This window comes from Camellia sinensis, chromosome 10, assembly GCF_055761805.1.
Source record: "Camellia sinensis isolate YWXY chromosome 10, ASM5576180v1, whole genome shotgun sequence".
Taxonomy (NCBI): domain Eukaryota; kingdom Viridiplantae; phylum Streptophyta; class Magnoliopsida; order Ericales; family Theaceae; genus Camellia; species Camellia sinensis.
Genome location: NC_138970.1, coordinates 157,419,561 through 157,446,085, shown reverse-complemented (window position 1 = coordinate 157,446,085; position 26,525 = coordinate 157,419,561). Strand labels below are relative to the sequence as shown.

The window sequence follows — 26,525 nt, the reverse complement described above, 5'->3', positions numbered from 1 at the left end:
ATATTTTGGATGAAAAAATAATATGTGTGAAAAGAATTTAGAATAAATTACAGGGACTATCCGAATTATTTACCCATTTTTCTTTTCTGTGCAAGAATTCTTAAAATTTCTAAATGAGTACATATGCGGTTGTTTTTTGTGTCCAAAATGTCAAAAGCAATAGACGAAAAGACTAATTGTAGCGTAACTAGAAATATAAAGTTTAAGTTAATAAATTTAAAATCATAGGAAACAAAGTGAAAATTTTCTCAAATATAGAGGAGCCTAATTTATCCGAATATTTAAGTGGATAAATGAATCAAGTAGAGATTTCTCATTTTTCAAATACCTAGTTTTATTTCTTAGGCCAAGCCAAGCAACAACCTAACTTACAAGGAGATATCAAGTACTGTTTGGCCACAGCCTGAATGAAAAAAAAAACAACATCAAAAGGGAAATATGGATTTAGATCCATATATAAGAAGATCTTTAAGATATATCCTTTTATTCAAAATGCCGATTTCTCAACGCTTAGCTGCTGATTTCCCACCCATTGCCTGTAAAATCATACCACACTTAATTATTACATACATAGACAGGCTTCACAAAGAATTCTAATTTTTGCAACAAAATTCACATTTTAAATCTCTCTCATACTAATTTTTACTTTACTATTTTATTGTAGTTGAAAAAAAAAATATATTAATTATAGTTGAGCAGAATAGTTTCAAAGGCATATTATAAATTTCAAATCATGAGTTAAACTAACCCACAATTAGTGAACAGATTGGTGCAGATTAAACAATTTTAGTAGATTGAGCGGTATTTTGCAAAACCCTATCTCTAACCAACCACAAAATTTCTTGTGGTCTAGTGGATGAATCAACATCTTGACATGTTTCCAAGTAGCATGTTATGGTAAATGTTTTATTTATTTATTGTTTTAGCCGACAAGGAATCACTTCAAAATAATTTTTCTCAGATCCATCCCGCAGACCAAATTTATATAGGGGAAATAACAAATCAATGGTGTATTTCAAAAATAATTTTAGATTCATAGTAAATTTTAATAATTAAAGTCATAAATTTTTTCATAAATCTGTAATTATTTTTTAAAAAATATGATTGATTTGCAAGTTTTTCATTTATATATGCAATCACCTTTAAACCACATTTATGAGTTGAGCAAAATTCCAACTTAAGACATTCGAGTTTATAACTCACTTGAGAGTTCGCCCCTTAAACACCCACTATTATGAATAATAATTTCAAAATTGCCACTAGCACATCTAGTGGGTGTTTTTGTACCATTTTTTTTTTTCTTTCCTTTTTTCAGGTAAATATGGCCTACCTTCCTCTTAGGTTCAGCAGTCTTTGGGGCAACCTTCTTGGAAGCAGACTTAGAGGCTGAAGAAGTCTTGGATGCACCATCACTAGTCTTGGCACTAGCAGGCTCCTTCTTCACTTGCCCAAAAAGTTGAGTCCCAACAGGTTTTGCAGCCTTCATTGATGCCATTGTTCTTCACAAACCTTAAAACAAAGATATACAAAACACAGTAAATGATCAACTTTGCTGGTCTCAAGTGTGACTGCCCACAATCATAAGATATTTATACTAGAGTTCCACTGACTGAAAGGAATTAGAATCACAAGTTACAATTGAATTGAAGAGAATAGAATAATTGATTAAGACATAAATATATAGCACGAATAGAATAATTGATTAAGACATAAATATATAGCACTTGAAGGATAGAGGGATCAAATACTTGCTATAATTGGCTTTTCCTAGTAATAAAATTATGAAGCCAATCTTGAAGCATTTCCTGATGTATATGTATGAATAGATTGTTAGGGAATCATGGAGTCCACAAGTGCACAACAAGTGGTCCATCCTTGCCACGTTATTTGCTCCATCAAGAGTTGTCATGGATTTTTCTTACTCTATTGGGAATCTTCGTGCAAACTCAAGGCCATCCATAGATTGTCTACCACTAGCTCTGATACCAGTTATCAGGAAATTAGGGAGCCCACAAGGTCACAACAATACCGGCCCAATCCAACATACATTATTTGGGATTCATACCCACTTAAAAGCTTAAGCCTATAAGTGGAGAGCTCATCTTATGTACATTAAGACCTATCTCTTTTACTTTTTATCTGATGTGGGACTCCACCTTTATACATGCTCCAACATAGATTTCATTCTTTTGTAAAACTACTTGCATTCGAAATAAATTTGATGATTTTATAATTATATTCGTTCTATGATTTCACAAAAAGAGAAGAACATAGTTGCCAAGCTATATTTCATTTTTAGTTTTCGTCCTTGATGAACTTTTAAAATCTGAGGAAATAACAAAAGAAAATGATGTGTCAATTAATTGTTTTGGAGTTTTGAACCTTTGTAACTCTAGCCCTAATGGTTAGAGTTGATGGTCTTGGTTAATGGTATTTGATGGCCCTCATGATGATAGCCTTCATGGCTAAAGACTCCTTTACTTGTATAAATAGAGGTTTTTCCCCTTCAACTTGAGAGATATAATTTTAGAGAGATTTTTTATTTTATTTTATTTTATTTTATTTTTAATGGAAAATGGATATGATATTTTGAGATAATAAAGTTGGAGATGGTTTTCATACCAAAGAAAATTTCTCCTATCTTCTTTGCTAGCCCCTTCTTTGGTTCTTGTTAGAGAGAGAGTGTGTGTTGCCATTGTCAAGTTTGCTGAAGCTATTCAGAAGATGCTTCTGCATTAACTGGTTTTAACCATCGTGTCTTGGGAGACAGATGTCAGCGTACGTCATGTATCCATCAGAAGGCGATGAATCTATTTTAAGAAAACTATGGCATCACACAGGTTTTAGTTTGCATCTTTTATCTTTCGTTCTTCAAAGTTTTAAATTTAAACTTTTTATTGTACATTATTTTATATATCCATGTGAATCCATCTTGCAATATATTCCATGATGTAATCTAGTGTATTCCTATATTTTTTGTAATTTATTTTGTATTTGATTCTTTAATAAAATAAAATACAATAAAAAATTTGTGTAGTCATTCTATTTAATTTAATTTTATATATTTTTCTAGTATTATTATAGAAAATATTTTTCTAGTATTATTACAGAAAAATATCAACAGATTTCTAATAAATTACATCTTTAGGATAAGTTAAAGTGTAGCATTTTCAACCGGCACAATTGCTATCTGCCACTAACATAAAATATAAAATGTGATTTTCAAAGTGAAATTAATGGATCTAATCCTATCAAATTTTTATGTAATGGACTTTCTGTTATGACTTGGGCAGATTCTAACAAAAATCATATATGTGGGGCATATTTTGTGAATAATAGCACGTGGCCGAGATGATGTAGACGTGTCAGTCAGAGTGTCACGTGTCTTGGTCATGACGCTGAGGTGATCTCGGCTAGGCCGAGGTTATTTGCGGAGATACTGAAATCCAAGATGAGTGGATAAGGGACATGATTCCTAGAATTGGGGAGGGCCTTTGTATGTGTAACGCCCCGAAATAATTCAACATGAATTACCCACACGAATTAGCAACCCCGCATTTATTACAACATTTCTTCCATCTTTGCATAATTAAATAAAGAGTCTTTACAAAAGTTCCACATGAGGATATACATTCAATGATAGGAAAACATCTGAATCTATAACATGTGAAGCATCTATTCTCAAAGCAACAAAATGCCCATAAGGGCTTACATCTTCCAAGGCAATAGCCTGGTTACACCAAAATGGTCTCTCAGACCCATACATGTTAGCCCTTGGCTTTACAAAAAAATTACAACAAAAAGGAGAGTCATCTACTCTTCACAAAAAAAAAAAAAAATTATATATATATATATATATCCACGTCCTCAGTTTGGCGGGATCACCACGTCTTTACCTGCACCAAAATCCATAGGGGTGAGCACAAAGCCCAGTAGAGAAATTCTCACAAAGTATATACAGTTATGCTTTTTCCTCAACACAAAAGTAGATGAAGTGCAAGGCTATGCCAAGGTTAATCAATGAGGAAAAATATTCATTTTAATGCATTGTTTCAAAATTGCCATGTTCTCAATATCATCAAGTGACCTCATCAATTTCAAACTTTCATTATTAATTCAATAGGGGCGGTAAATACAACACTGGTAATTCCTAGGTCGATGTCTGCAAGTAGACTCTACGAGTACTACCAAACTATCATTTTTACCGGTATTAACCGGAAGGCTCGACACCTACCCGCGCGGTTTTCTGGTCTTTCACCAAAGACACTCAGGCCAACTTAACAATTTCATTTACACCTCCTATTTGGACTTACCAACGTATTTACCCCTTACACATTTTCATAGTCCTCAATACAATAACTATTTCCTTCCCTTATGATGGAAATCTCCATGATTTAGATTCACAATGCACCATAATAAATGAGATAACATGCAATGCAAATGATCCTTTCCATATCTTAAGACATTTCTCCACTTTTGACTATCTCTATTACAATGTCAACATTCACATTCTCATATTCTCCTTTCAATGTTCATCAACAAAATTAACATGTTTCATCAACACATAGTCACAATTTTCATATCACAAGACATAACAAATTAGTCTCGCCACAACCTTGCTCATTCATGTATTGCCAACAATTTAACATTCACACCTTATTTTTCATATAACAAGTAATTTTCATTTTTGCCAAACATTGATGAAACTCACTCTCATCATCCTTTTTAAAACAAGAAAGTAAAACATTTCAAGACATTTGCCATATTACAAAAATCCCCAATTTCTAGGGTTTTTCTTCAAAACAATCACTTCCCATTTCATGGTGAAAGCTCTCATCCAAAACATTTCTTTTCTTAGGTCAACAAGAAGAACCCTCAAGGATTGACCAAAAATTTAAAGTTTAAAGGGAGACCCTCTTTTGAGGAAAACCTCTACATTTTGAAATCACAAGGTTAATATTATCAAAACTAGAAGGAACTCTTAAATCATCATAAAAAGGGCAAAACTAGTATATATAACTCAAGAATATCCCTACCTCAAAGTAGAAGCTCAAAGAAGAAGAATGGTGAAACTCAAGATGCTCCAAATCCACAAATTTTCGGATCAAAACAAAGCCCACGCCAAGCTCTATCCTTTTTACAAAGGAACTAGGATGGAAGAGCCATAGATTAAGAGTATTTGTAGAGAGAAGTAGTTGTTTAGAGGCAGAGAGTGCCAAATCTAGGGTTTGAGAAGTAAATGAGATGAAAAAGTGTTGTACAAACTCCCTACTGTAATCTGATATATTCGAGGCTCGCTCGAGCGCTCGAGCGAAGAAGTGGTCGCTCAAGCGACCAGAAACAACAGAATCTCGCTCGAGCGCAAGAAGTGTCGCTCGAGTGAACAATGCGAAGCTTCAGGACTGCAACCCAGAAGCATGCTCGAACGTAAGAGTGCTCACTCGAGCGAAGAAACTCAAAACATAGAGCTCTCTCGCTTGAGCGAAGGAAATCTCGCTCGAGCGAAGAAACACATCCTTCAGGTCCAAACTGGACGCAGATGTATGCTCGAGTGCAAGAGTGCTCGCTTGATCCAAGAGACACACCATTCAAAGATTACTCGAGTGAAGGAACCCTGGCTCGAGCGAAGGAACTAAAACATAAAGCTCGCTCGAGCAACAAAAGCCTCGCTCGAGCAAAGGAACCAAAATCTAGACAGTGTAGACACCCTATTTTTGACCGACCTTAAGACTTAGACGTTATCGATTGAGCGCTCGGTGATTACGCATGTTTGTGCTCGTTTCAAGTTTCTAGAGTTTTCGGTTGAGTGCCTTGCCTCCGGGCCTCTGAACTCTTTGTGCTTTGGCTCAGTTTGTGGACCAAGCCTTGTTTCCCTTCCCTGGAGGGAGGGAGAGGTCTGTTGACCACTTTTTTGTGGTCGTAGACCACTTTTCCTGCTTGGAGACCAGTTTCTGATTTTCAGAGCCTTCGGCCGCGCGCCTTGTCTCAGGACCGCTTAATGTTCTCTGTTTTGCTTGGTTTTTGAACCATGCCTTGTTGCCTCTGCCTAGAGGGACACTGTGGTCTGGGAGATCACTTTTGGGTCGTTGACCACTTTTGATGCTCGTAGACTAGTTTTCGGGTCTCTCGGCTGCGTGCCTTGCCTCCCGGACTCTTGTCTTGTATCTTTTTTTTGGTTTGTTTTTTGCACAAACCTTGTTTTCCTTGTTTGGAAGGTGGTACAAGGGTGGGAGACCAGTTCTTTCCCTTGGAGACCGCTTTCATTCCTGCCAGCCAGTTTTCTGGTCGACCAACTGGTTTTCTTGGTCTTTGGGCCACTTTTTCTGGTCGGCCACCACACCACCACCTTGCTTTCATGTTGCAGACCATCTCCCCCCCATGGCCGACCACTTTCTTCCCTGGCCGACTGCTTCCATTGGTAGGCCGACCAGTGTAAGTAGCTGTCCGACCATTTCAAGTGGTCGGCAGCTTTCTATCACCTTTTTGGAGATATTTTTAGGCCAGCTGTAACAGCTAGAGGGCACATAAGTGATCCTCCATACATGTGTATGGAGGGATGGCTTTAGGCCAAAGCTTGTCCAACAGGCTTACACTTTATTTTTCTATAAGAGGAAGGCCCTCCCTTCCTCCTCCAGGTTTAGATTTTGGTGCTTGAGAGTTATACATACATCTTTGTATCTATCTTCCATCTTCTCTTCATTTTTGTGTTCAAAAGTGCCTTTTTATCACACTATTGCACACAAACTCACACTCAAAGACCATGCTCTTGTTGCTGAGGCTCTTTGAGGTTGGTTTTAAAGTCTTTGGACTGGCTTTGATCTAGGAAAGTTGTTGGAGTTGCAGCTTTAAAGGGGTTCTACAAGGGTGAGCTTCTACCCTCTTGAACCTTGCTTTTTGCTTAAGCTTTTGAACCTATTTGCATGCTGTTTTTGGCTTGACTTTCTACTGAAAAAAGTTCTGATTTTTAAGACTTAACATGTTTGTTTAAGGTCCCTTTTGTGTTGGGGGTGGTTTACCCTCTCTTGTGCCTTGTGAGGCCTTGTTTTGAACCTTCGTTTTAAGCTATTGGGATCACCTTGTTTTGACATTTTCACCACTGAAACTTAGAGGAATTTCAGGGGTGGAAATGGTGTTTTGAGGTCCCAAATAGGAGGGTCATCCCCTCTCCTTGTGTTTTGAATGCTTGCTTCATATGCCTCATGTTTGAGCATGTTTGTCTAGCATATGTTATGTAACGCCCTCAAAAATAAACCCATCATAACATACATTCATGATAAATAGAAGAGTTTTCATATTACAATCATCAAAGTATTCTTACAAAAGGTATTACATGTTGACAATAAAAGTAAATGCCCTATAGGCTTACAACTTTTCAAGTCAACACTTAGTTACAAAAAGGAGAGTACTAACTCTACACAAATAAGCCCTTGGCTTGATATACATGTCATACAACAAAAACATCAAAAAAGAGTCTGACAGCCTCAAGCCTCCCAAGCTACGTCCTTGGAGGTGCCATAACACCTGTACTTGAAAATGATGTCCCATATAGGGTGAGCCAATGCCCAGTAGAGATATGTTAAACATAATATGAGCAATAACTAAAACATTAGCACTTGATAAATGTTTAACTCATATAAACCAACATACAGTACAATCCAGTTCCATAATCCTTAACTTAACAAAACTCAACTTATAAACACGGCTTAGAACCTGATCAAACAATTTAAGTGAGACTACATCTCTAGCCATCAATACTTCAAACTACCATTTCATGGAAATTGCGTCCGCGGGATTCGGCACCCATGTGTAATTATTTTCTCATGGCCATTTCACGGAAATTTCATCCGCGGGACTCGGCACCCATGTATAGATGTTTTCGGATTGCCATTTTACGAAATTTGCGTCCGCGGGATTCGGCACCCATGTATAGATATTTTTGAATTTCCATTTTACGAAAATTGCGTCCGCGGGATTCGGCACCCATGTATAATTATTTTCGAATGGCCATTTTACAGAAATTTCATCCGCGGGATTCGGCACCCATGTACTCAAATACTCAACTTGATTAGTTTTAATTCACCTAATCATTATGCAGTATCTACAACAATCAAGACTATCCTCCCCCCGATAGCCCAAAGCAATTATTTCTAAACAGATAATAAATGCACCAACAGGTAAATTATTAACCATTTCAAAGGTGAGTGATTAATGAATCCAACTCCACCGTTCTACCTAATAACGAGCCAATTTCATTATTCCCAGCTTAATTTCATAATTCCATAACATTCCCAAATTAATTATATAAATTAATTCATAGCAAAAATTAGGGCTTTCTCCCATTTTTTCTCTACAATGACCCAAAGGTCCCAAATATCCTCAACAATAACAACAACACCATTTTAAGACCCAAGATACACATTATGAGTCAAAATAATCAAACCCCTCTTTATATATTTAGAAACCCTAACACCCAAAATCACCCAACTTCAACATTAAATCGAAATGACTAAATATTTATGTCAAAAACCATATAAATGAGTAGTTATCCTTACCCCAAGAGATGAAACCCAAAGTAGATGATGAAGAAATCCCGAAGTGCTCCAAATCAAGAAATTTTCAGATTGATAGGAAGCCCACACCAAGCTCTACACTTTTTGTAAAGGCTCAAGGGTAGGAGATCACTCTAACTAGATCAAATCCTAGAGAGAAGTTAAGGTTTTAGAGTAAGGAGCTCTCAAATGGTGGTTTTTGAAAAGTAAGAGAGAGAAAGGATGTTGAAAAGTGATTTAAAATGACCCAGCTGCGATCTAATATACGTATGACCCGCTCGAGCGGAGAATAGGACGCTCGAGCGTCAAAAACAAAAATTGGACCCGCTCGAGCGCCAAGACACAAAATCAAAAAGTACCCGCTCGAGCGCAAAAGGAAATCCGCTCGAGTGTAGATTACCCCCTTCCAGTATTTTTACAGACTTTGAAAACCCGCTCGAGCGCCAAGAGGCCCGCTTGAGTGCAATCCGCTCGAGCGTAAGGAAATCCGCTCGAGTGTGAAAAACGCACCTGCAGAAGTTTTGCAGAGGCACAAAATGCTGAAAGTGTGTAAAGTCTGCTCGAGCGCAAAGGGACCCGCTCGAGCGGACCGCCAAAAATCTGGGCAACTAAGAATGGGACTAAAGCTCAACCAACCTGTTCGAAACACGCCCAATACATCCTAAAACTCAAATATATGGAATTAAAGGATGTTAACAAGATATATACAACAACCAACTCCACGAAACCTAAGTCCGGATACAACAATCAAAGAAGGGAGAACCGGAATCGCTATAACCTCCCCCCCTTAACGAATTTTGTCCCCGAAATTAAGTACAAGTTTTTAAAAACATGTTTTTCTCAATTCTCAATAGTATTACAACTCAACATTCATCAACTTGACCCAATACCGGTCGTTCCATCTCTAATCAAGAGGCATTTCACAGTATCCACTCAATATGCATCATTAGCATGTTTTCCTTTGAAATTTACCAATTTCAACACATATTTCACAATTCTATATCATATTCAATGTTCATGATATAATTCCATTTCTACAATACATTCAACATATGCAATGTTACACTAAACTTCCATTTCAAGGTAAGTTTCAAAATACTTCCATAAGTCAAAACATATACAATGTTTTACAACTCAAGACATATTTAATGCTCTTAAAGTTCATCAATATTACAAAATCCCAATACATGGTTTAACATTTACAAACAAGTCCGGATATTTCTCACAGACATCTACCTCACGTTCCCAAGTGGCTTCCTCCACTCCGTGATGTTTCCACAAAACCTTTACTAAGGGAATGGTCTTGCCTTGCAAGACTTGCTCCCGCCTATCCAAGACCCGAACCTGTCTCTTCTCATACGAGACATCCACATCTACCTCTAAGTCGGTCCAATCCAATACATGCAATGGATCCGGCTCGTACTTTCGAAGCATACTGACATGAAACACGTCATGTACCCTGGACAACTACGGCGGCAAGGCCAAGCGATAGGCAACCTCGCTAATCCTCTCAAAGATCTCAAAAGGGCCAATAAACCGAGGGGACAACTTCCCACTCTTCCCAAATCTCGTCAAACCCCGCCTAGGTGATATTTTCAAGAAGACATGATCCCCCGTCTCGAATGTCAAAGGCCTCCTCCTACGGTCGGCATAACTCTTTTGGCGACTCTGGGCTGCAACAAGCCTCCTACGGATAAGCTCAACTTTCTCCGTTGTTTTCCTCACCAAATCCGGGCCCAACAAAGGTGCATCATCCACCTCAGCCCAACATACTAGAGACCTACATGGTCAGCCATACAAGGCCTCAAACAGTGCCATACCGATACTGCATTGAAAACTGTTGTTGTAGGCAAACTCCACCAAGTGCAATTACCTCTTCCACGACCCACTAAAGTCAAGGATAGAACCTCAAAGCATATCCTCAAGGATCTGAATAGTACGCTCGGACTGCCCATCAGTCAAAGGATGGTAAGCCGTGCCAAAACTCAATCTACTGCCCAAGGCACTCTGCAAACTCTGTCACAATCTAACAGTAAAACGTGGATCTTTATCTGAGACGATCGATACTGGGACTCCGTGCAACCTCACTATGTCCCGAATATACAAGCCGGCAAGATGATCTACCGAATCCTTCACGCGCATAGGAATGAAGTGCGCCAACTTAGTCAACCGGTCTATAACCACCCAAATAGCATCACTACCCCGCTGAGTCCTCGGAAGACCTACAACGACGTCCATAGTGACATGCTCCCGCTTCCACTCGACAATAAGCAGGGGTTGCAACAAACCCGCTGGCCTCTGATGTTCGGCCTTCATTTGCTGACAAGTAAGGCCCTTAGACACAAACACAGCCACATCCTGCTTCACACCCCGCCACCAAAACTGGCGACCCAAATCACGATACATCTTGGTGCCTCTTGGATGCACTACAAGGCGTGAATGGTGAAACTCTCGGAGTACCTCCTTTTGGCAAGACTCTGGCACAAACAAACGGTCTTGGTTTCTCACACTCAGGTCGGGATACATCGTCAAACCCTTCTCAGCCTTCCCGTTGGAGATCTTCTCTCGAAGGGATTCTACCTCAAGGTCACCTCCCTGTGCCTCTAACACTCGATTCACAAGTGTGGGCTGCGCAACTATAGAAAAGAAGGCCGCAGCCTCAATGGATTCGCCTAGAAGAAAATCGAACTCGCCAAGTGCACCCAACATCTCCCACTCCCGGATGGCTATACAACCTATATCACTAATGGATTTCCTACTAAGGGCATCGGCCACAACATTGGCCTTTCCCGGGTGATAGTGCAACTCGAAGTCATAGTCCTCAATGAACTCCATCCACTTTTTCTGCCTCAAATTCAAGTCTCTCTGTGTAAACAGGTACTTCAAACTCTTATGATCTGAGAATACCTCGAATCTCTCACCATAAAGGTAGTGCCTCCAAATCTTCAAGGCAAAAATTACCGCTGTTAGTTCTAGGTCGTGAGTAGGGTAATTCCTCTCGTGAATCTTCAACTGACGTGAGCCATAGGCTACCACTTTCCCCTCTTGCATCAAGACACAACCCAAACCCTCTCGTGAGGCATCACAATAAACCGCATAACCCAAACCTCTCTCTGGAATAATCAAAACCGGAGCGGTGGTCAATCTAACTTTCAACTCTTGGAACGACTTTTCACAAGTTTCAATCCATACAAATTTGACCCCTTTCCGTGTCAATCTAGTTAACGGCGAAGCTAGTCTAGAGAAATCTTTCACAAACCGGCGGTAATACCCCGCTAATCCCAGAAAATTGCGGATCTCAAAAATACTCTTAGGCTGTGCCCAATCTTGTACTGCCTCAATCTTGGATGTATCAATAGATACCCCTTTCCCGGAAACCACTTGGCCTAAGAACTTGACCTCTCCTAGCCAGAACTCACACTTCCCAAACTTGGCATACAGCCTATGGGCTCCAAGCAACTCGGGCACCACTCTCAAGTGTTCCTTGTGCTCCTCCTCCGAAGGTGAATAAATCAAGATGTCGTCCACGAAGACGACTACAAAGTGGTCTAAGAATTCCCAGAATATTTGGTTCATCAAGTCCATAAACACTACCGGTGCGTTGGTGAGCCCAAAAGGCATCACTAGAAACTCATGATGGCCATACCGCGTACGGAATGCCGTCTTCGGAATATCCTCCTCCTTGACCCTCAACTGATGGTAACCCGATCTCAAGTTTAACTTAGAGAAACAATGGGAACCCTTCAACTGATCAAACAAATCATCAATACGAGGCATAGGGTACTTATTCTTAACCATAGCCTGATTCAACTTCCGGTAATCAATACAAAGTCTCAAGGCACCATCTTTCTTTTTAGCAAAGAGGGCTGGTGCTCCCCACAACGAAACACTAGGGTGAATAAAGCCCTTATCTAGCAACTCCTGGAGTTAAATCTTCAACTCACTCAACTCGGCTGGGGCAAAGCAGTAAGGTGCCATAGAAATCGGTGTCGTACCAGGCATTAAGTCTATAGAGAACTCGATCTCTCGATGTGGTGGTAAACTAACAAGGTCCTCGGGAAAAACATCCGAATACTCGCAAACCACTCTCGGTAGTACAGTTTGGGTCTCATCACACTCACTACTCATAAAGCTAGCGAGGAGGCCATTAAGCTCACTCCGCCCTTGTGGATCATATACTGGTGGTAACACACTGCCAACTCGATCTCCCAAAAAATGGAAACAATCCCCGCTCATGGTATAAACAGTGACCCTCCGGCGGTAACAATCAATAACTGCCCGGTATGACGATAACCACTCCATACCCAAAATAACATCAAAACCCGACATGGCCATAACTACAAATGAAAATGGAAGTCGGTGGTCGGTGACCTCTATGTCACAACCTCTACATCCGTGTTTCAAAATCAATTCGCCCCCAACAGGCAATATAACACAAATATGAGATGCTAACTATGCCAACTCCAATCCCAAAACAGATGCGAATGCAGCAGATATAAAAGAATGAGATGCACCCATAACAATTAACACATTGACAACCGAGTTGCAAAACAAAAAGGTACCTCTCACAACAGATGGAGCCGGTACAAGATCCTGCGCGGTAACAGCATACACACGCCCCGTAGGCCCCTAATTTACTTGCTCACCTCTCGGAGCAAAAGACTGGTGCACAGACTGAGATGATGAAGCCCCCTGATTGGCCCTCGAGGCCTGAACAGACTGTGCTGGCTGCGAACTCTGTGTTTGTCTCAAACCAGGCGCACCGGGTGTACCACCTAACTGTGGGCAGAACCTCTTCAGGTGCCCTGCTTGACCACACTGGTAACAAGAGGACGACCGGCCTCTGCCCTGACTCTGGCTCTGAGGTCAAGCCGAAGATGAAGCTGCTCCCTGACCTCCTCCCCTCTGCGGGCAAGCTGGAGACTTGTGGCCCAGCTGACCACACTTGAAACAAGTAAAGTCTCCCTGGCTACTTCTTCCAGAACCTGAACCCGAACCCGATACTAGAAAGGTAGATCTCGCTAAAGCACTCTGGGACTGTTGAGGGCTAGAACCCCTCTGCCTCCTACCATCCCCCTGGCCATCCTAACTCTTCTTGGAGCCCCTCATCCTCTCCTCCTCCTCTATCATAGTCTCCATATGGGTCGTGACATCCACAAGACGTCCATACTCCCGGATCATGGATCCCCTAACCCTCATCTTGAGGCCATGCCTCAACTTCCTCTCAAACTCGATACAACGGCGTTCCTCAGACGCCACAAGCTCAGGTGCAAACCTGGATAAGCTAGTAAATGTGGCCTCAAATTCGGCCACTGATAAACTCAGCTGCTTGAGCTGACAAAACTGGTCCCTCAGCTTCTCCTTGACAGCTGGAGCTAAGTACTTCTCCTGGAAAGCATCTACAAAGGCCTCCCATGTGCCACCAATACGACCCCTCATGAACTTCCACCACTAACTCGTATCCCCCTTAAGATGGAAAGATGCCAAGGTCACCTTCAATGCCCCATCTTCGATGCCAATCATCTCAAACGTCTTAGTCATCTGTTCCAACCACTCATCAGCCTTGAGTGGCTCCTTAGGATCTCCAACAAACTCATCTGGATTAGACCGGAAGAACTCCCTCTTCAGAAAGGAAGGCCTTGCATCAACAACCTAGGCCTGAACTGGATTCTCAGCTCTGAGAATGCCTATGGACTCCCTCTAGCTCCTGCTATCTCGCGGGTTAAGGCACCCATGGCCTGCTGACCCATTGGCTCGGCCACAATGGCCTGACCAACACCTTTCTGCTGCGCCGGAACTTCATCCGGTATAGGCATCTCATGCCTCCTAGGCCTATCTCGCTTACCACCATGTCCTCGTCCTGACATCCTAATAAAGGCAATGAAGAACATTAGCACATTCACAAATGTGCCGAAGCTATAACACTCGCGTCCTAATGCAATGGACAACTGCAATTCACACTACGTAAGCACATAATCACATAAGCACTTACGAATTTCATTTCTAGATAATGATAGTCCCGAGGCGTTACTAGAGTTCCGGTTAGAAACAGCATTGATCAAGTGCTTTTCTAACAAGACTCACAGAAACCCAAGGATCCAATCGACATTGTAGAAACTAAATCCCATACCCAAATAGTCACATAAGCATGTTATCACATAAGCATATAAGACTACATCTAAGTCTCTATCAAGCGAGACGAACCCATTGTGGTACTAACCACTTCCCGCGTACCCAAAGTATTTGAACCCGGTACGCTCTGACACCAAGTTATAATGCCCTCAAAAATAAACCCATCATAACATACATTCACGATAAATAGAAGAGTTTTCATATTACAATCATCAGAGTATTCTTACAAAAGGTATTACATGTTGACAATAAAAGTAAATGCCCTATAGGCTTACAACTTTCCAAGTCAACACTTGGTTACAAAAAGGAGAGTAATAACTCTACACAAATAAGCCCTTGGCTTGATATACATGTAATACAACAAAAACATCAAAAAGAGTCTGACAGCCTCAAGCCTCCCAAGCTACGTCCTTGGAGGTGGCATAACACCTGTACTTGAAAATGATGTCCCATATAGGGTGAGCCAACGCCCATTAGAGATATGCTAAACATAATATGAGCAATAACTAAAACATTAGCACTTGATAAATGTTTAATTCATATAAACCAACATACAGTACAATCTAGTTCCATAATCCTTAACTTAACAAAACTCAACTTATAAACACGGATCAAAACCTAGCCAAACAATTTAAGCGAGACTACATCTCTAGCCATCAATACTTCAAACTACCATTTCACGGAAATTGCATCTGCGAGATTTGGCACCCATGTGTAATTATTTTCTCATGGCCATTTCACGGAAATTTCATCCGTGGGACTCGGCACCCATGTATAGATGTTTTCGGATTGCCATTTTACGAAAATTGCGTCCGCGGGATTCGGCACCCATGTATAGATATTTTTGAATTTCCATTATATGGAAATTGTGTCTGCGGGATTCAACACCCATGTATAATTATTTTTGAATGGCCATTTTACGAAAATTTCATCCGCGGGATTCAGCACCCATGTACTCAAATACTCAACTTGATTAGTTTTAATTCACCTAATCATCATGCAGTGTCTACAACAATCAAGACTATCCTCTACCGATAGCCTAAAGCAATTATTTCTAAACAGATTATAAATGCACCAACAGGTAAATTATCAACCATTTCAAAGGTGAGTGATTAATGAATCCAACTCCACTGTTCTACCTCATAATGAGCCAATTTCAATTCTCAACTCAATTTCATAATTCCATAACATTTCCAAATTAATTCATAGCAAAAATTAGGGCTTTCTCCCATTTTTTCTCTACAATGACCCAAAGGTCCCAAATATCCTCAACAATAACAACAACATCATTTTAAGACCTAAGATACACATTATGAGTCAAAATAATCAAACCCCTCTTTATACATTTAGAAACCCTAACACCCAAAATCACCCAACTTCAACATTAAATCGAAATGACTAAAAATTTATGTCAAAGATCATATAAATGAGTAGTTATCCCTACCTTAAGAGATGAAACCCAAAGGAGATGATGAAGAAATCTCGAAGTGCTCCAAATCAAGAAATTTTCGAATTGATAGGAAGCCCACACCAAGCTCTACACTTTTTGTAAAGGCTTAAGGATAGGAGATCACTCTAACTAGATCAAATCCTAGAGAGAAGTTAAGGTTTTAGAGTGAGGTGCTCTCAAATGGTGGTTTTCGAAAAGTAAGAGAGAGAAAGGATGTTGAAAAGTGATTTAAAATGACCCAGCTACGATCTGATATACGTATGACCTGCTCGAGCGGAGAATAGGACGCTCGAGCATCAAATACAAAAATTGGACCCGCTCGAGCGTAAAAAGACCCGCTCGAGCGCCAAGACATAAAATCAAAAAGTACCCGCTCGAGCGCAAAAGGAAATCCGCTCGAGCGTAGATTACCCTCTTCTAGTATTTTTACAGACTTTGAAAACTTGCTCGAGTGCCAAGAAGCCTGCTCGAGCGCAACCTGCTCGAGCGTGAAAAACGCACCTGCAGAAGTTTTGCAGAGGCACAAAATGTTGAAAGTGTGTAAACTCTGCTCGAGCACAAAGGGAGCCGCTCGAGCGGACCGCCAAAAATCTGGGCAACTAGGAATGGGACTAAAGCTCAACCAACCTGTTCGAAACACGCCCAATACATCCTAAAACTCAAATATATGGAATTAAAGGATGACAACAAGATATATACAACAACCAACTCCACGGAACCTAAGTCCGGATACAACAATCAAAGAAAGGAGAACTGGGGTTGCTATATGTTAGCTCCATATTAGGCCATTTTTGGCCTTATTTTAGTATGGCATACCTCTGTTTTGACTTGGTTTCATCAATTCATGTATGCGTTATACACTTGTACTGTAAATTTTTCAAACTAGCTTTGTATGCTTCATGAAGTAGCATGTCTTTCTAGCTTGTTTTGAGTCCATCTCAGCATGTTCTTGGTGTTGTTTTTCCATGATATACCTCTGTTATGGTTTGGTTTGATAGCCCCTTGCATGCTCCATGCACTTGTAATGTAATCCCATGAACTAGCCTAATGTGTATCATGCTTTAGACCATTCTAACATGATTTTGGCTTAACTCTAAGAAGCTTTTGTCCATGTTTTAGCATGCTCTAGCTCTGATTTGTGTTGTTTTGGTCATGCATGCCGTGCTTTGTATAACTATAATGCATTCTAGCTTGCTAGCGTTGTGTATCAAGTCCACTAGCATGCATTGCTTGGTCTATTTGAATGATTTGGAAACATTTGTTATGAGATTTCAGTGCATGTTTTATGGTCATACCCTCACATCTTTCACTCTTTCCATGCTTTGAAGGGTTGGTCTTTTATGCCTTAAACATGAGCCATTGTGTATGCCTTCATGTCTAAGCTTGCGAGCTGTCATTTCAATGTGTTTTTGGGGTTATTTTGCCATGATATAACTCTGATTTTTGTTGGCAAAGCCATCTCATGCTTAGTCTTGGTAGGTCTAGTGTAACCCTCTCTTTTGGCCTTGCATATTCCTTGCCTTATGCCCTTCATGCTAGCTTGTTTTGGCTACCTTCCATGCATGGTTAGACTCATTTTGACATGTTCTAGGACTGTTTGGGTTGCCTCAACCATATGCTTCATGTTTTGTATAGCTACAGTGCAAGTGCCTATGCTAGCTTTGAGCTTTGAGAATCATAGCATGCTTCATTTGCATTGTGTCCATGATTTGACATCATTTAACATGACATTTCAGAGCATATATGACTACCATGTTCCCACTTTTTTCACCCTTTGAGTGCCTCTAAGGGTTGTGCATTGTTGCCTTGCTTATGGCCTAGTGTGCATGCATGCATGTTTAGACATTTGAGCCCTCATCTTAGCATGTTTTGGTCTTTGTTTAGACCTAATTAAGCTCTGTCTGTGGTTGGTTCATGCATTTGTGCCATGTGTTGCATGTCCCTTTGTATAGTCCTCTTTGCTAGCCTTATGCCTTAAGGACCCTAGCATGCCATGCTTATGTTGTTTGAATGATTTGGCATCATTTCTTGCTTAATTTCAGAGCTTATAGTGTTGTCACACTTCCACATTTGTCACTCTTTGAGCACTCTTGAGGGTTGTAATCTTATGCCTAGTCAATGGGCCATTGCATTGTGCATGCTTATCTTGATCTTCATGCCTTAGTTTGATCATTATGGCCACTGTTTTGGCATGACTGAGGTCCGTCCATATTCGGTTTAAGTCTATTGAGCATGTTTGTTTACATGATGTTTGCATGCTTATGCTGCCTTGCATTGTGTATGCATGCATTAGCCTTGATAGCATGCTCATGTTGCATTAGCATTGTTTGCATGTCATTAGCTTTGTTAAGTTACTCATGTTGCATTGCATTGAGTATGCATGCCTTACATTGTGTTTAATATGTTTGAGTTGCATTGCATGTTTGCATGCTTGAGTTACATTATATGTTTGCATGCTTGAGTCCCATTGCATTGTGTTTGGATTAGGTGTTAGTCCAAACACGAGAAACGAGAGACGTTTCATACTTGAAGTGATGAAACGTGCCTCAATTCTCGATCGCCGACCCTCTTGATCAGACATGATAGAGGTCAAGGCCTTACGTGTTTATGTGTGCATTCATTTCATATTGAATTGTGCAATTTGGCTTCTTGGCCATCATGCATCGAGATGCGTGATTGGTGGCCCGAGGGTCGAGAACCACACTCCCTTGAGCTTATGAAATGATAGGGAGGGTAGTTGTGGACACATACCTTGCAAATACATTGCCCTGCCCTTTCTTGCTCTCTGTTGCAGCAAATTGGAGAAGTGCAGCAACAACTGGTCAGCCGACCAGAAAAACTAGCTGGCCGACCACTTTTTTTGGTCTGCAGCAAAGAAAAGTGGTCGGCAGGTGGTTGGCAACATCAACAACTGGTTGGCCATGTTCCTACAGGTCCCCAAGGTGAGTTGGAAGCTTTCTGGAGGTTGGTGCAAGGTTCTGACAACAGTTGCAAATAGAGGCAAATCGGGGCATCGCGTTGGATTTCTGAACAAGGCGACCGGGCATGCATGCACTCCTCATCCCGAGGACCTCTCTTTACCGCTTTCCTTAGCTAGTTTATGCTTTGGTTCTGTACCTAAGTAGTTAATGCGTTTAGCTGCTTATTTGTGTTGTAATAACTAGTTAGTTAACTTGTTAGTTAATTAGCTTCATTTTGTACTTAATTAGTTAACTTGTCAGTTAATTAGTTTTGTGATGTAATAATTAGTTTAATTAGCTTAGATTAGCTAGTTAGCTTCTTATTCGGACCCTCCGTCGAGAGGGCCAATTGTTGTAATAAGCGTGCGTGTGTGTGATACATGTCTTCCAACCTCCATTTCTTTCTCCCTTTTACTTAACCGCTTACGATGGTTAGTTTTAGGGCATATTTCGATTAGCATCCTCATGCTTGCACGCGTTCATCCATTCATCTGTTTTGCATGCACCTGGCTCGGCGCATCATACTAACTGCATTATATTTCAATTCCAAGTTGGAAACATGTATCGAATTGTCGCATTCATATGCCATTCTAGATTGCCGAGCCTATCTTAGTTGCATTTTTGCATGTGTTGCATTCGTCATCTTAACATGAACTAGGATCATGCATGATTTCTAACTATTTCTTTGTTTTGGCTCGGAGTACACTGTGAGTGTTTACGCTTTAGCATACTACATGAGATGTGTATGTTGCCATGTTAGCATGCTTGCCATGAGGCTAACTGCTTAAGTGATTAACTACTTGAATGCCTGTGGGTGAAGGTTGGATTGCTTGAATTGGAACAATTCATCAAACTGTATGTTTTAAGCCCACTTGAGGGTGGCAAAATCTATGTCTTATCCTACTTACGAGTAGCAAACTTCAAACGGTTTTCAAACAAACGAACATGGAATGTTTTGTTCCAACTTAGGCGATCTAGTCTATACTTGTATGCTGTGCGCATCACATAGTAATTCTAGGTTAACAACCGGAATAAGAACACATGTGTTTTCAAAAACAAAATATCATGTTAGTAAAGGCTGATCTTTGATCGGGCAAGCAAGGGTGCTCATTGCATGACCTTCCCCTCTCGTACCCAAGTTCCCGAGCCAAGGCAACTTTGGTGATGATGGACACGTGGCCTTAGGCACGAGTCAGGGTTTCCTAAATTTTCCAAAATAAAATATTTAGGTGGCAACTTTGTATCTGGCAAACCAGTCCATGTTTGGCACTTCTTTATTAAAATCAGTTTTCCAAAAATGATTTGTCGGATTTGGACTCTTTGGTGATTTATCGGTCTCATATTGCACATTGTGAGATTAGATTCAGAACCGTGACACGAGTCTGAACTGTAGTAGCTAAGAACAAAGCGATTCACGCCCTCGCGCGCGGAGAGTTGGTGTTCTCGGGGCGGTCTACAGACAGCAACCATTTGCTTCCAATCACAACCCACCTGTTCCAAATTCACTCAACACAACCCAACTCAAACATAAGGAAACAAAAGGTAGGAACATAAGGCATAACCCACAGCACGAAATCACGGATCGCTATAACCCTCCCCCCTTAGGGAATTTCGTCCCCGAAATTTAGACAAACCAACAAACAAATGTGCTTGTACAACAATAATCATTCTACAACATTTTCAAGTTATAACATTAACACCCAACCAACTTTTACCATTCTTTCCATTATCATTTCATCGAAACAACATTCGTTCAAATTAGAGATATGGGATAAAACATTTACAACAAAGTATCACTCTCCATAAGCTCATGCTCAATTTAACAGTACATTCAACAACAGGTGATCAACAATTTCATACTCTCCCCTCATCACTAGGGGACATTACACTCAAAATAGAACCATCAAGCACGTTCAAATAAATCTGGATACTTAGAGCGAGCCTCCGCTTCCCTTTCCCAAGACACTTCTTCAATTCCATGGTGTCTTCACAACACCTTTACTAACGGTATGGTCTTGCCTCATAACACTTGCTCTCGGGTATCTAAAACTTGAACCGGTCTCTCCTCGTAGGAGGCATCCTCATCTACCTCCAAATCAACCCAATCTAACACGTGAGAAGGGTCGGGTTCGTACTTCCTAAGCATTGACACATGGAACACATTATGAACCCCCGAAAGTTGCGATGGTAAAGCTAACTGATATGCCACCTCCCCGATTCTCTCCAATATCTCAAAAGGCCTAATGAACCTTGGAGACAATTTCCCACTTTTGCCAAACCGCATCAAACCCCACCTAGGTGAGATTTTAAGGAACACATGATCACCTACCTCAAAGGATAAGGGTCGCCTTCTCTTATTAGCGTAACACTTTTGTCGGCTTTGGGCCGTAGCTAATCTCTTCTGAATGAAAGCAACTTTCTTGGTGGTCTCCCTAACAATCTCCAGTCTCAACAATGGTGCATCTCCTACCTCGGCCCAACAAACGGGTGACCTACAAGGTCGGCCATACAAGGCCTCAAACGGTGCCATCTCAATGCTGGCCTGATAACTGTTGTTGTAGGCGAACTCAATCAACGGTAAGTGCCTGTCCCAAGACCCCTTGAAATCTAGGACACAAGCCCTAAGCATATCTTCCAAAATCTGTATAGTACGTTCCAATTGCCCATCGGTTTGCGGGTGGTAAGCGGTGCTAAAGGTCAACTTGGTTCCCAATGCCTCTTGATGGCTTTGCCACAACCAGGCGGTAAAATGAGGATCCCTATCCAACACAATGGTTACCAAAACCCCATGAAGCCGAACAATTTCCCTAATGTATAACTCTGCTAGGTGCTCAACGGAGTCGCTAGTACGCATTGGAATGAAATGTGTGGACTTAGTCAACCGATCAACAATTACCCCAATGGCATCATTGCCCCACTGTGTTCTAGGAAGCCCAACTACAAAGTCCATGGTGACGTGCTTCCATTTCCACTCGGCTATCGGTAAGGGTTGTAACAAACCCACTGGTCTCTGGTGTTCGACCTTCACTTGTTGCCATGTAAGGCACTTAGACACAAAGGATACGACATCCTGCTTTATACCCCTACACCAAAACTGACGGCTAAGGTCCCGATACATTTTGGTGCCTCCCGGATGTACCGCAAAGCGTGAATGATGGAACTCCCGAAGCACTTCTTTCCTACAAGATTCCGGCACAAACAAACGGTCTAGGTAACGTACGCTCTGGTCTGAGTGAATGTTTAGACCCTTCTCTTCCTTCCCATTGGAAATTCTATCCCGAATTAACTCTACTTCCCGGTCTCCTTGTTGTGCCTCTATAACTTTGCTAACCAAGACTGGTTGAGCACTAAAGATAAACAAGGTCGCACCTCCTTCTGATTCAGTCAACTGCAATTCAAATTTGCCGACTTCACCCAACATAACCCACTCCCGAATGGCCACACTCGCCACGCTACCCACGGTTTTTCGACTTAAGGCATCGGCCACCACATTGGCCTTGCCCGGATGATAGTGCAACTCAAAATCGTAGTCTTCTAAAAATTCCATCCACCTCCGTTGATGCAGATTTAAATCTTTTTGGGGAGAACAAATATTTTAGGCTCTTATGGTCGGAGAAAACTTCAAACTTCTCACCACACAAATAATGCCTCCAAATCTTCAAGGCAAAGACTACCCAGCTAGCTCTAAGTCGTGGGTTGGGTAATTCTTCTCATGAATTTTTAGCTGAAGAGAACCATACGCTACAACCTTTCCCTCTTGCATCAAAACACAACCAAGCCCATCCTGAGACGCATCACAAAAGGCAGTATACCCTAATCCTCTCTCTGGAATGATCAATACCGGTGCCGTGGTCAATCTAGTTTTGAGCTCCTGGAAAGACTTCTCACAAGCCTCACTCCACACAAACTTAACCCCCTTTAATCTAGTCAAAGGCACGACTAATCTAGAGAAACCTCTTACAAATTGACGATAGTATCCCGCCAACCCCAAGAAACTCCGAATCTCAAAGACATTCTTAGGTTGCTCCCAATCTTGTACAGAATCTATCTTCGAGGAATCTACTATTACTCCCTCTCTTGACACGACGTGGCCCAAAAACTTGACTTCGGTGAGCCAAAACTCACACTTCTCAAATTTGGCATACAGCTGATGCTCCCTAAGCAAGTCAAGCACAATCCTCAAATGAGTCTCATGTTCCTCCTCGGAGGTTGAATAGATAAGGATGTCGTCCACGAAGATGACCACAAAACGATCCAAGTACTCCCTAAATATTCGGTTCATTAAATCCATAAAAGAAGCCGGTGCGTTGGTCAAACCAAAGGGCATTACTAGGAACTCGTAGTGGCCATAACGCGTACGAAAGGCCGTTTTCTGGATGCCGTCCTCCCAGACTCTTAGCTGATGATACCCTGACCTCAAGTCTATCTTTGAAAAGCAACAAGACCCTCTAAGTTGATCAAACAAGTCGACTATCCTGGGTAAAGGGTATTTGTTCTTAACAGGCACTCGGTGCAACTTGCGGTAATCGATACACAACTGCAACGACCCATCCTTCTTCTTCGCAAAGAGAGCCGGCGCTCCCCAAGGTGACGTACTAGGGCGAGGTGAACTCAGTCGATGGTGAACTCCCCAAGGTGACGTACTAGGGCGAGGTGAACTCAGTCGATGGCGCCATGGAAATTGGTGCTGTTCCAGGCACTAAGTCGATGGTGAACTCAACCTCCCGGTGGGGTGGCAAACTAGTAAGGTCCTCGGGAAACACTTCCGGGTATTCACACACCACCTTTGGCAACTCAACTCGAGTCTTGTCACTCTCACTATCCAAGAGTGTAGCTAGAAGACCGCTAAGCTCATTTCTACCACTAGGATCAAGTACCAGCGACAGGGCTCGATCACTCTTGTCCCCCCAAAAGTAAACACAATCGCCACTCGAGGTGCACACTATGACCCTCCGACAAAAACAATCAATCACTGCCTGATATGAAGTCAACCAATCCATGCCCAGAATGACATCAAAACTGGACATGTCTAACAACACAAAAGCAAACGGAAGTCTACGCTTGGTAACCTCTATGTCACAATCACGACACCCCCAGTCTAAGTCAACTGTACCCCCAACTGGTGACTCAACCCTGAGTGGAGAAGCTAACTGTACCATCTCTAACCCCAATATAGATGGGAAAGCAACATATATGAATGAATGAAACGCACTCGTATCTATCAACACACTGGCCAAAGAATTACACACAATAAAAATACCCCTCATAACCGAGGGTCCTGGCAACTGCTCTGGCGTTGTAACAGCATACACGCGCCCTTATAGCCTCTGGTCAACCTGCTCATCCCTCGGAGCATAGGCTTGCTGTACTGACTGAGCCGAAGTGGCTCCCTGATGGACTCTCGAAGTCTGGACTGAATGGGTCTGCTGATGACTCTGGGTTTGCTTCGACCTGGATGCGCCAGATGCGCCTCCCAAGTGCGGGCATGCTCTCTTCATGTGCCTTGACTGACCACACTGGAAACAAGTAGGCCCCTGCCCCCTACTCTGAGGCTGGGACTGGCTCTGGGATCGGTTAGGTGGTGGTGGTAACATCTGCTGTCCTCCTCCCTTCTGCAGACATGCAAAGGCCTTATGACCCGGCTAGCCACATTTGAAACAAGAGAGCCCGCTCGATGCACCCTTTCCTGAGCCCATACTAGGCAAGGGAAAGGTAGATCTAGACTGCTGCGGCTGAGACTGGAATGAAAAGGTGCCCTTACTCTTCTTGTTGGGCCTATAATCCCCATGTGATCTATGGCCCCTGGACCTCGAATTTCGAAGTCTCTCCTCTTCGGCTTCCACCATAATCTCCACATGTGCAGCCGCTTCCACAAGGTGATCATACTCTTGAATCATGTTCCCGACAACTTTGAACAAAATCTTCGTCCTCAACCTCTGCTCAAACTCAAAGCAATGGCGCTCCTCTGTCGCTACTAACTCCGGTGTAAACCGGGACAAACTAGAAAATGCCATTTCAAATTCGGCCACAGACATACTCAATTGCTTAAGGTCCTTGAATTCTTGCCTCAACCTCTCCCGAGCCGTGGGAGGTAGGTACTTGTCTTGGAAGGCCGTCACAAATGCCTCCCATGTCGGTGCTACCCGGCCCTTTGCATACTTCCACCATTGGCCAGCGTCACCTTTGAGGTAATAACTAGCAAGGGTCACCCTCAACTCGCCATCATCTATATGGAGCATATCAAAGGTCTTCAGTGTTTGTTCCAACCATTCATCCGCCTTCTTTGGATCGGGCTCGCCATGGAATTCATCCGGCTTGGCCCTTAAGAACTCCCTCGTGAGGAAGCTAGCTCCAGTCTCCGCAACATTCTCCCTTGCTTGGGTCTCCGCCCTCAAAATATTCATGGACTCCTCAATGCCCCCGCCATCTCCTGGGCTAGAGCCCCCATTGCGGCTTGGCTGGCTTGCCCCGGCACCTCCGCTTGCCCCACTTGTTCGACCATGTCAGCTTGGCCTAAACCCTCTTCTTTTACCGGGGCCTCTTGGACCGGCACCTCAAATACACCCCAGCGACCTCGACCTCGCCTTCCATCCCCACCACCTCGAGTTCAAACCCTTCCTAACATCCTAATTAAAGAAAAAGATAAATAATTTAGCACATAATTCCAAATGTGCTTGCAACTTTTCCCACACGTTAAACTATAACAATTACATGCATATATCACACAAACAATTTAATTCACTCCACATAAGCACTTAGTCACATAAACACATACGAATTATCCTTTAGTGATGAGATTTGTCCCATGAGAAACCAAGAATTCTTAGTAGAATGAGTATTGATCAGGTGTCCTTCTATTAAGACCTCAAGAAATCTAATAGGCACAGATAACATCCCAAAAGTCTAATCCCATACCCACATAGTCACATAAACATGCTGCCACCTAATCACAACAGCAAAACATTTCCTAATCATATGAAATGAACCCATTGTGGTATGACAACCACTCCCCACGAGCCACAAGTATTCAAACCCAGTAGCCCTGATACCAAGTTGTAAGGCCCGAAATAATTCAATATGAACTACGCACACTAATTAGTAATCCGGCATTTATTACAACATTTCTTCCATCTTTGCATAATTAAATAAAGAGTCTTTACAAAAGTTCCACATGCGGATATACATTCAATGATAGGAAAACACCTGAATCTATAGCATGCGAAACATTTATTCTCAAAGCAACAAAATGCCCTTAAGGGCTTACATTTTCCAAGGCAATAACCTGGTTACACCAAAATGGTCACTCGGACCCATACAAGTTAGCCTTTGGCTTTACAAAAAAATTACAACAAAAAGGAGAGTCATCTACTTTTCACAAAATATATATATATATATATATATCCACGCCCTCAGTTTGGCGGGATCACCACGTCT

At 41.8% G+C, this 26,525-nt stretch overlaps 1 protein-coding gene and 1 long non-coding RNA gene across 2 annotated transcripts; both read right to left on the bottom strand.

The window, feature by feature from the left end:
- Positions 1-316: 316 nt before the first annotated feature.
- LOC114316570 (uncharacterized) lies at positions 317-1,564 on the bottom strand. Its single transcript, XR_003648244.2, has 2 exons — positions 1,331-1,564; positions 317-536 (listed from the first exon to the last, which is right to left on the bottom strand). It is a non-coding gene; the product is annotated as an uncharacterized LOC114316570 (long non-coding RNA).
- Positions 1,565-23,734: 22,170 nt separating this feature from the next.
- Positions 23,735-25,495, bottom strand: LOC145800794 (uncharacterized). Its single transcript, XM_082890537.1, has 2 exons — positions 24,790-25,495; positions 23,735-24,309 (listed from the first exon to the last, which is right to left on the bottom strand). The coding sequence occupies exons 1-2, from the start codon at positions 25,493-25,495 to the stop codon at positions 23,735-23,737; spliced, it is 1,281 nt and encodes a 426-aa protein (XP_082746663.1).
- Positions 25,496-26,525: the final 1,030 nt, after the last annotated feature.

Bases quoted from the DNA above. Each gene is read 5' to 3' on its own strand.
- LOC145800794 (XM_082890537.1), bottom strand. From the start codon at position 25,495: ATGAATATTTTGAGGGCGGAGACCCAAGCAAGGGAGAATGTTGCGGAG. The intron at 24,310-24,789 runs GTATGGGCTCAG...GTGTGTTGATAG, and splicing joins ATCTACCTTTCCCTTGCCTA to ATACGAGTGCGTTTCATTCA.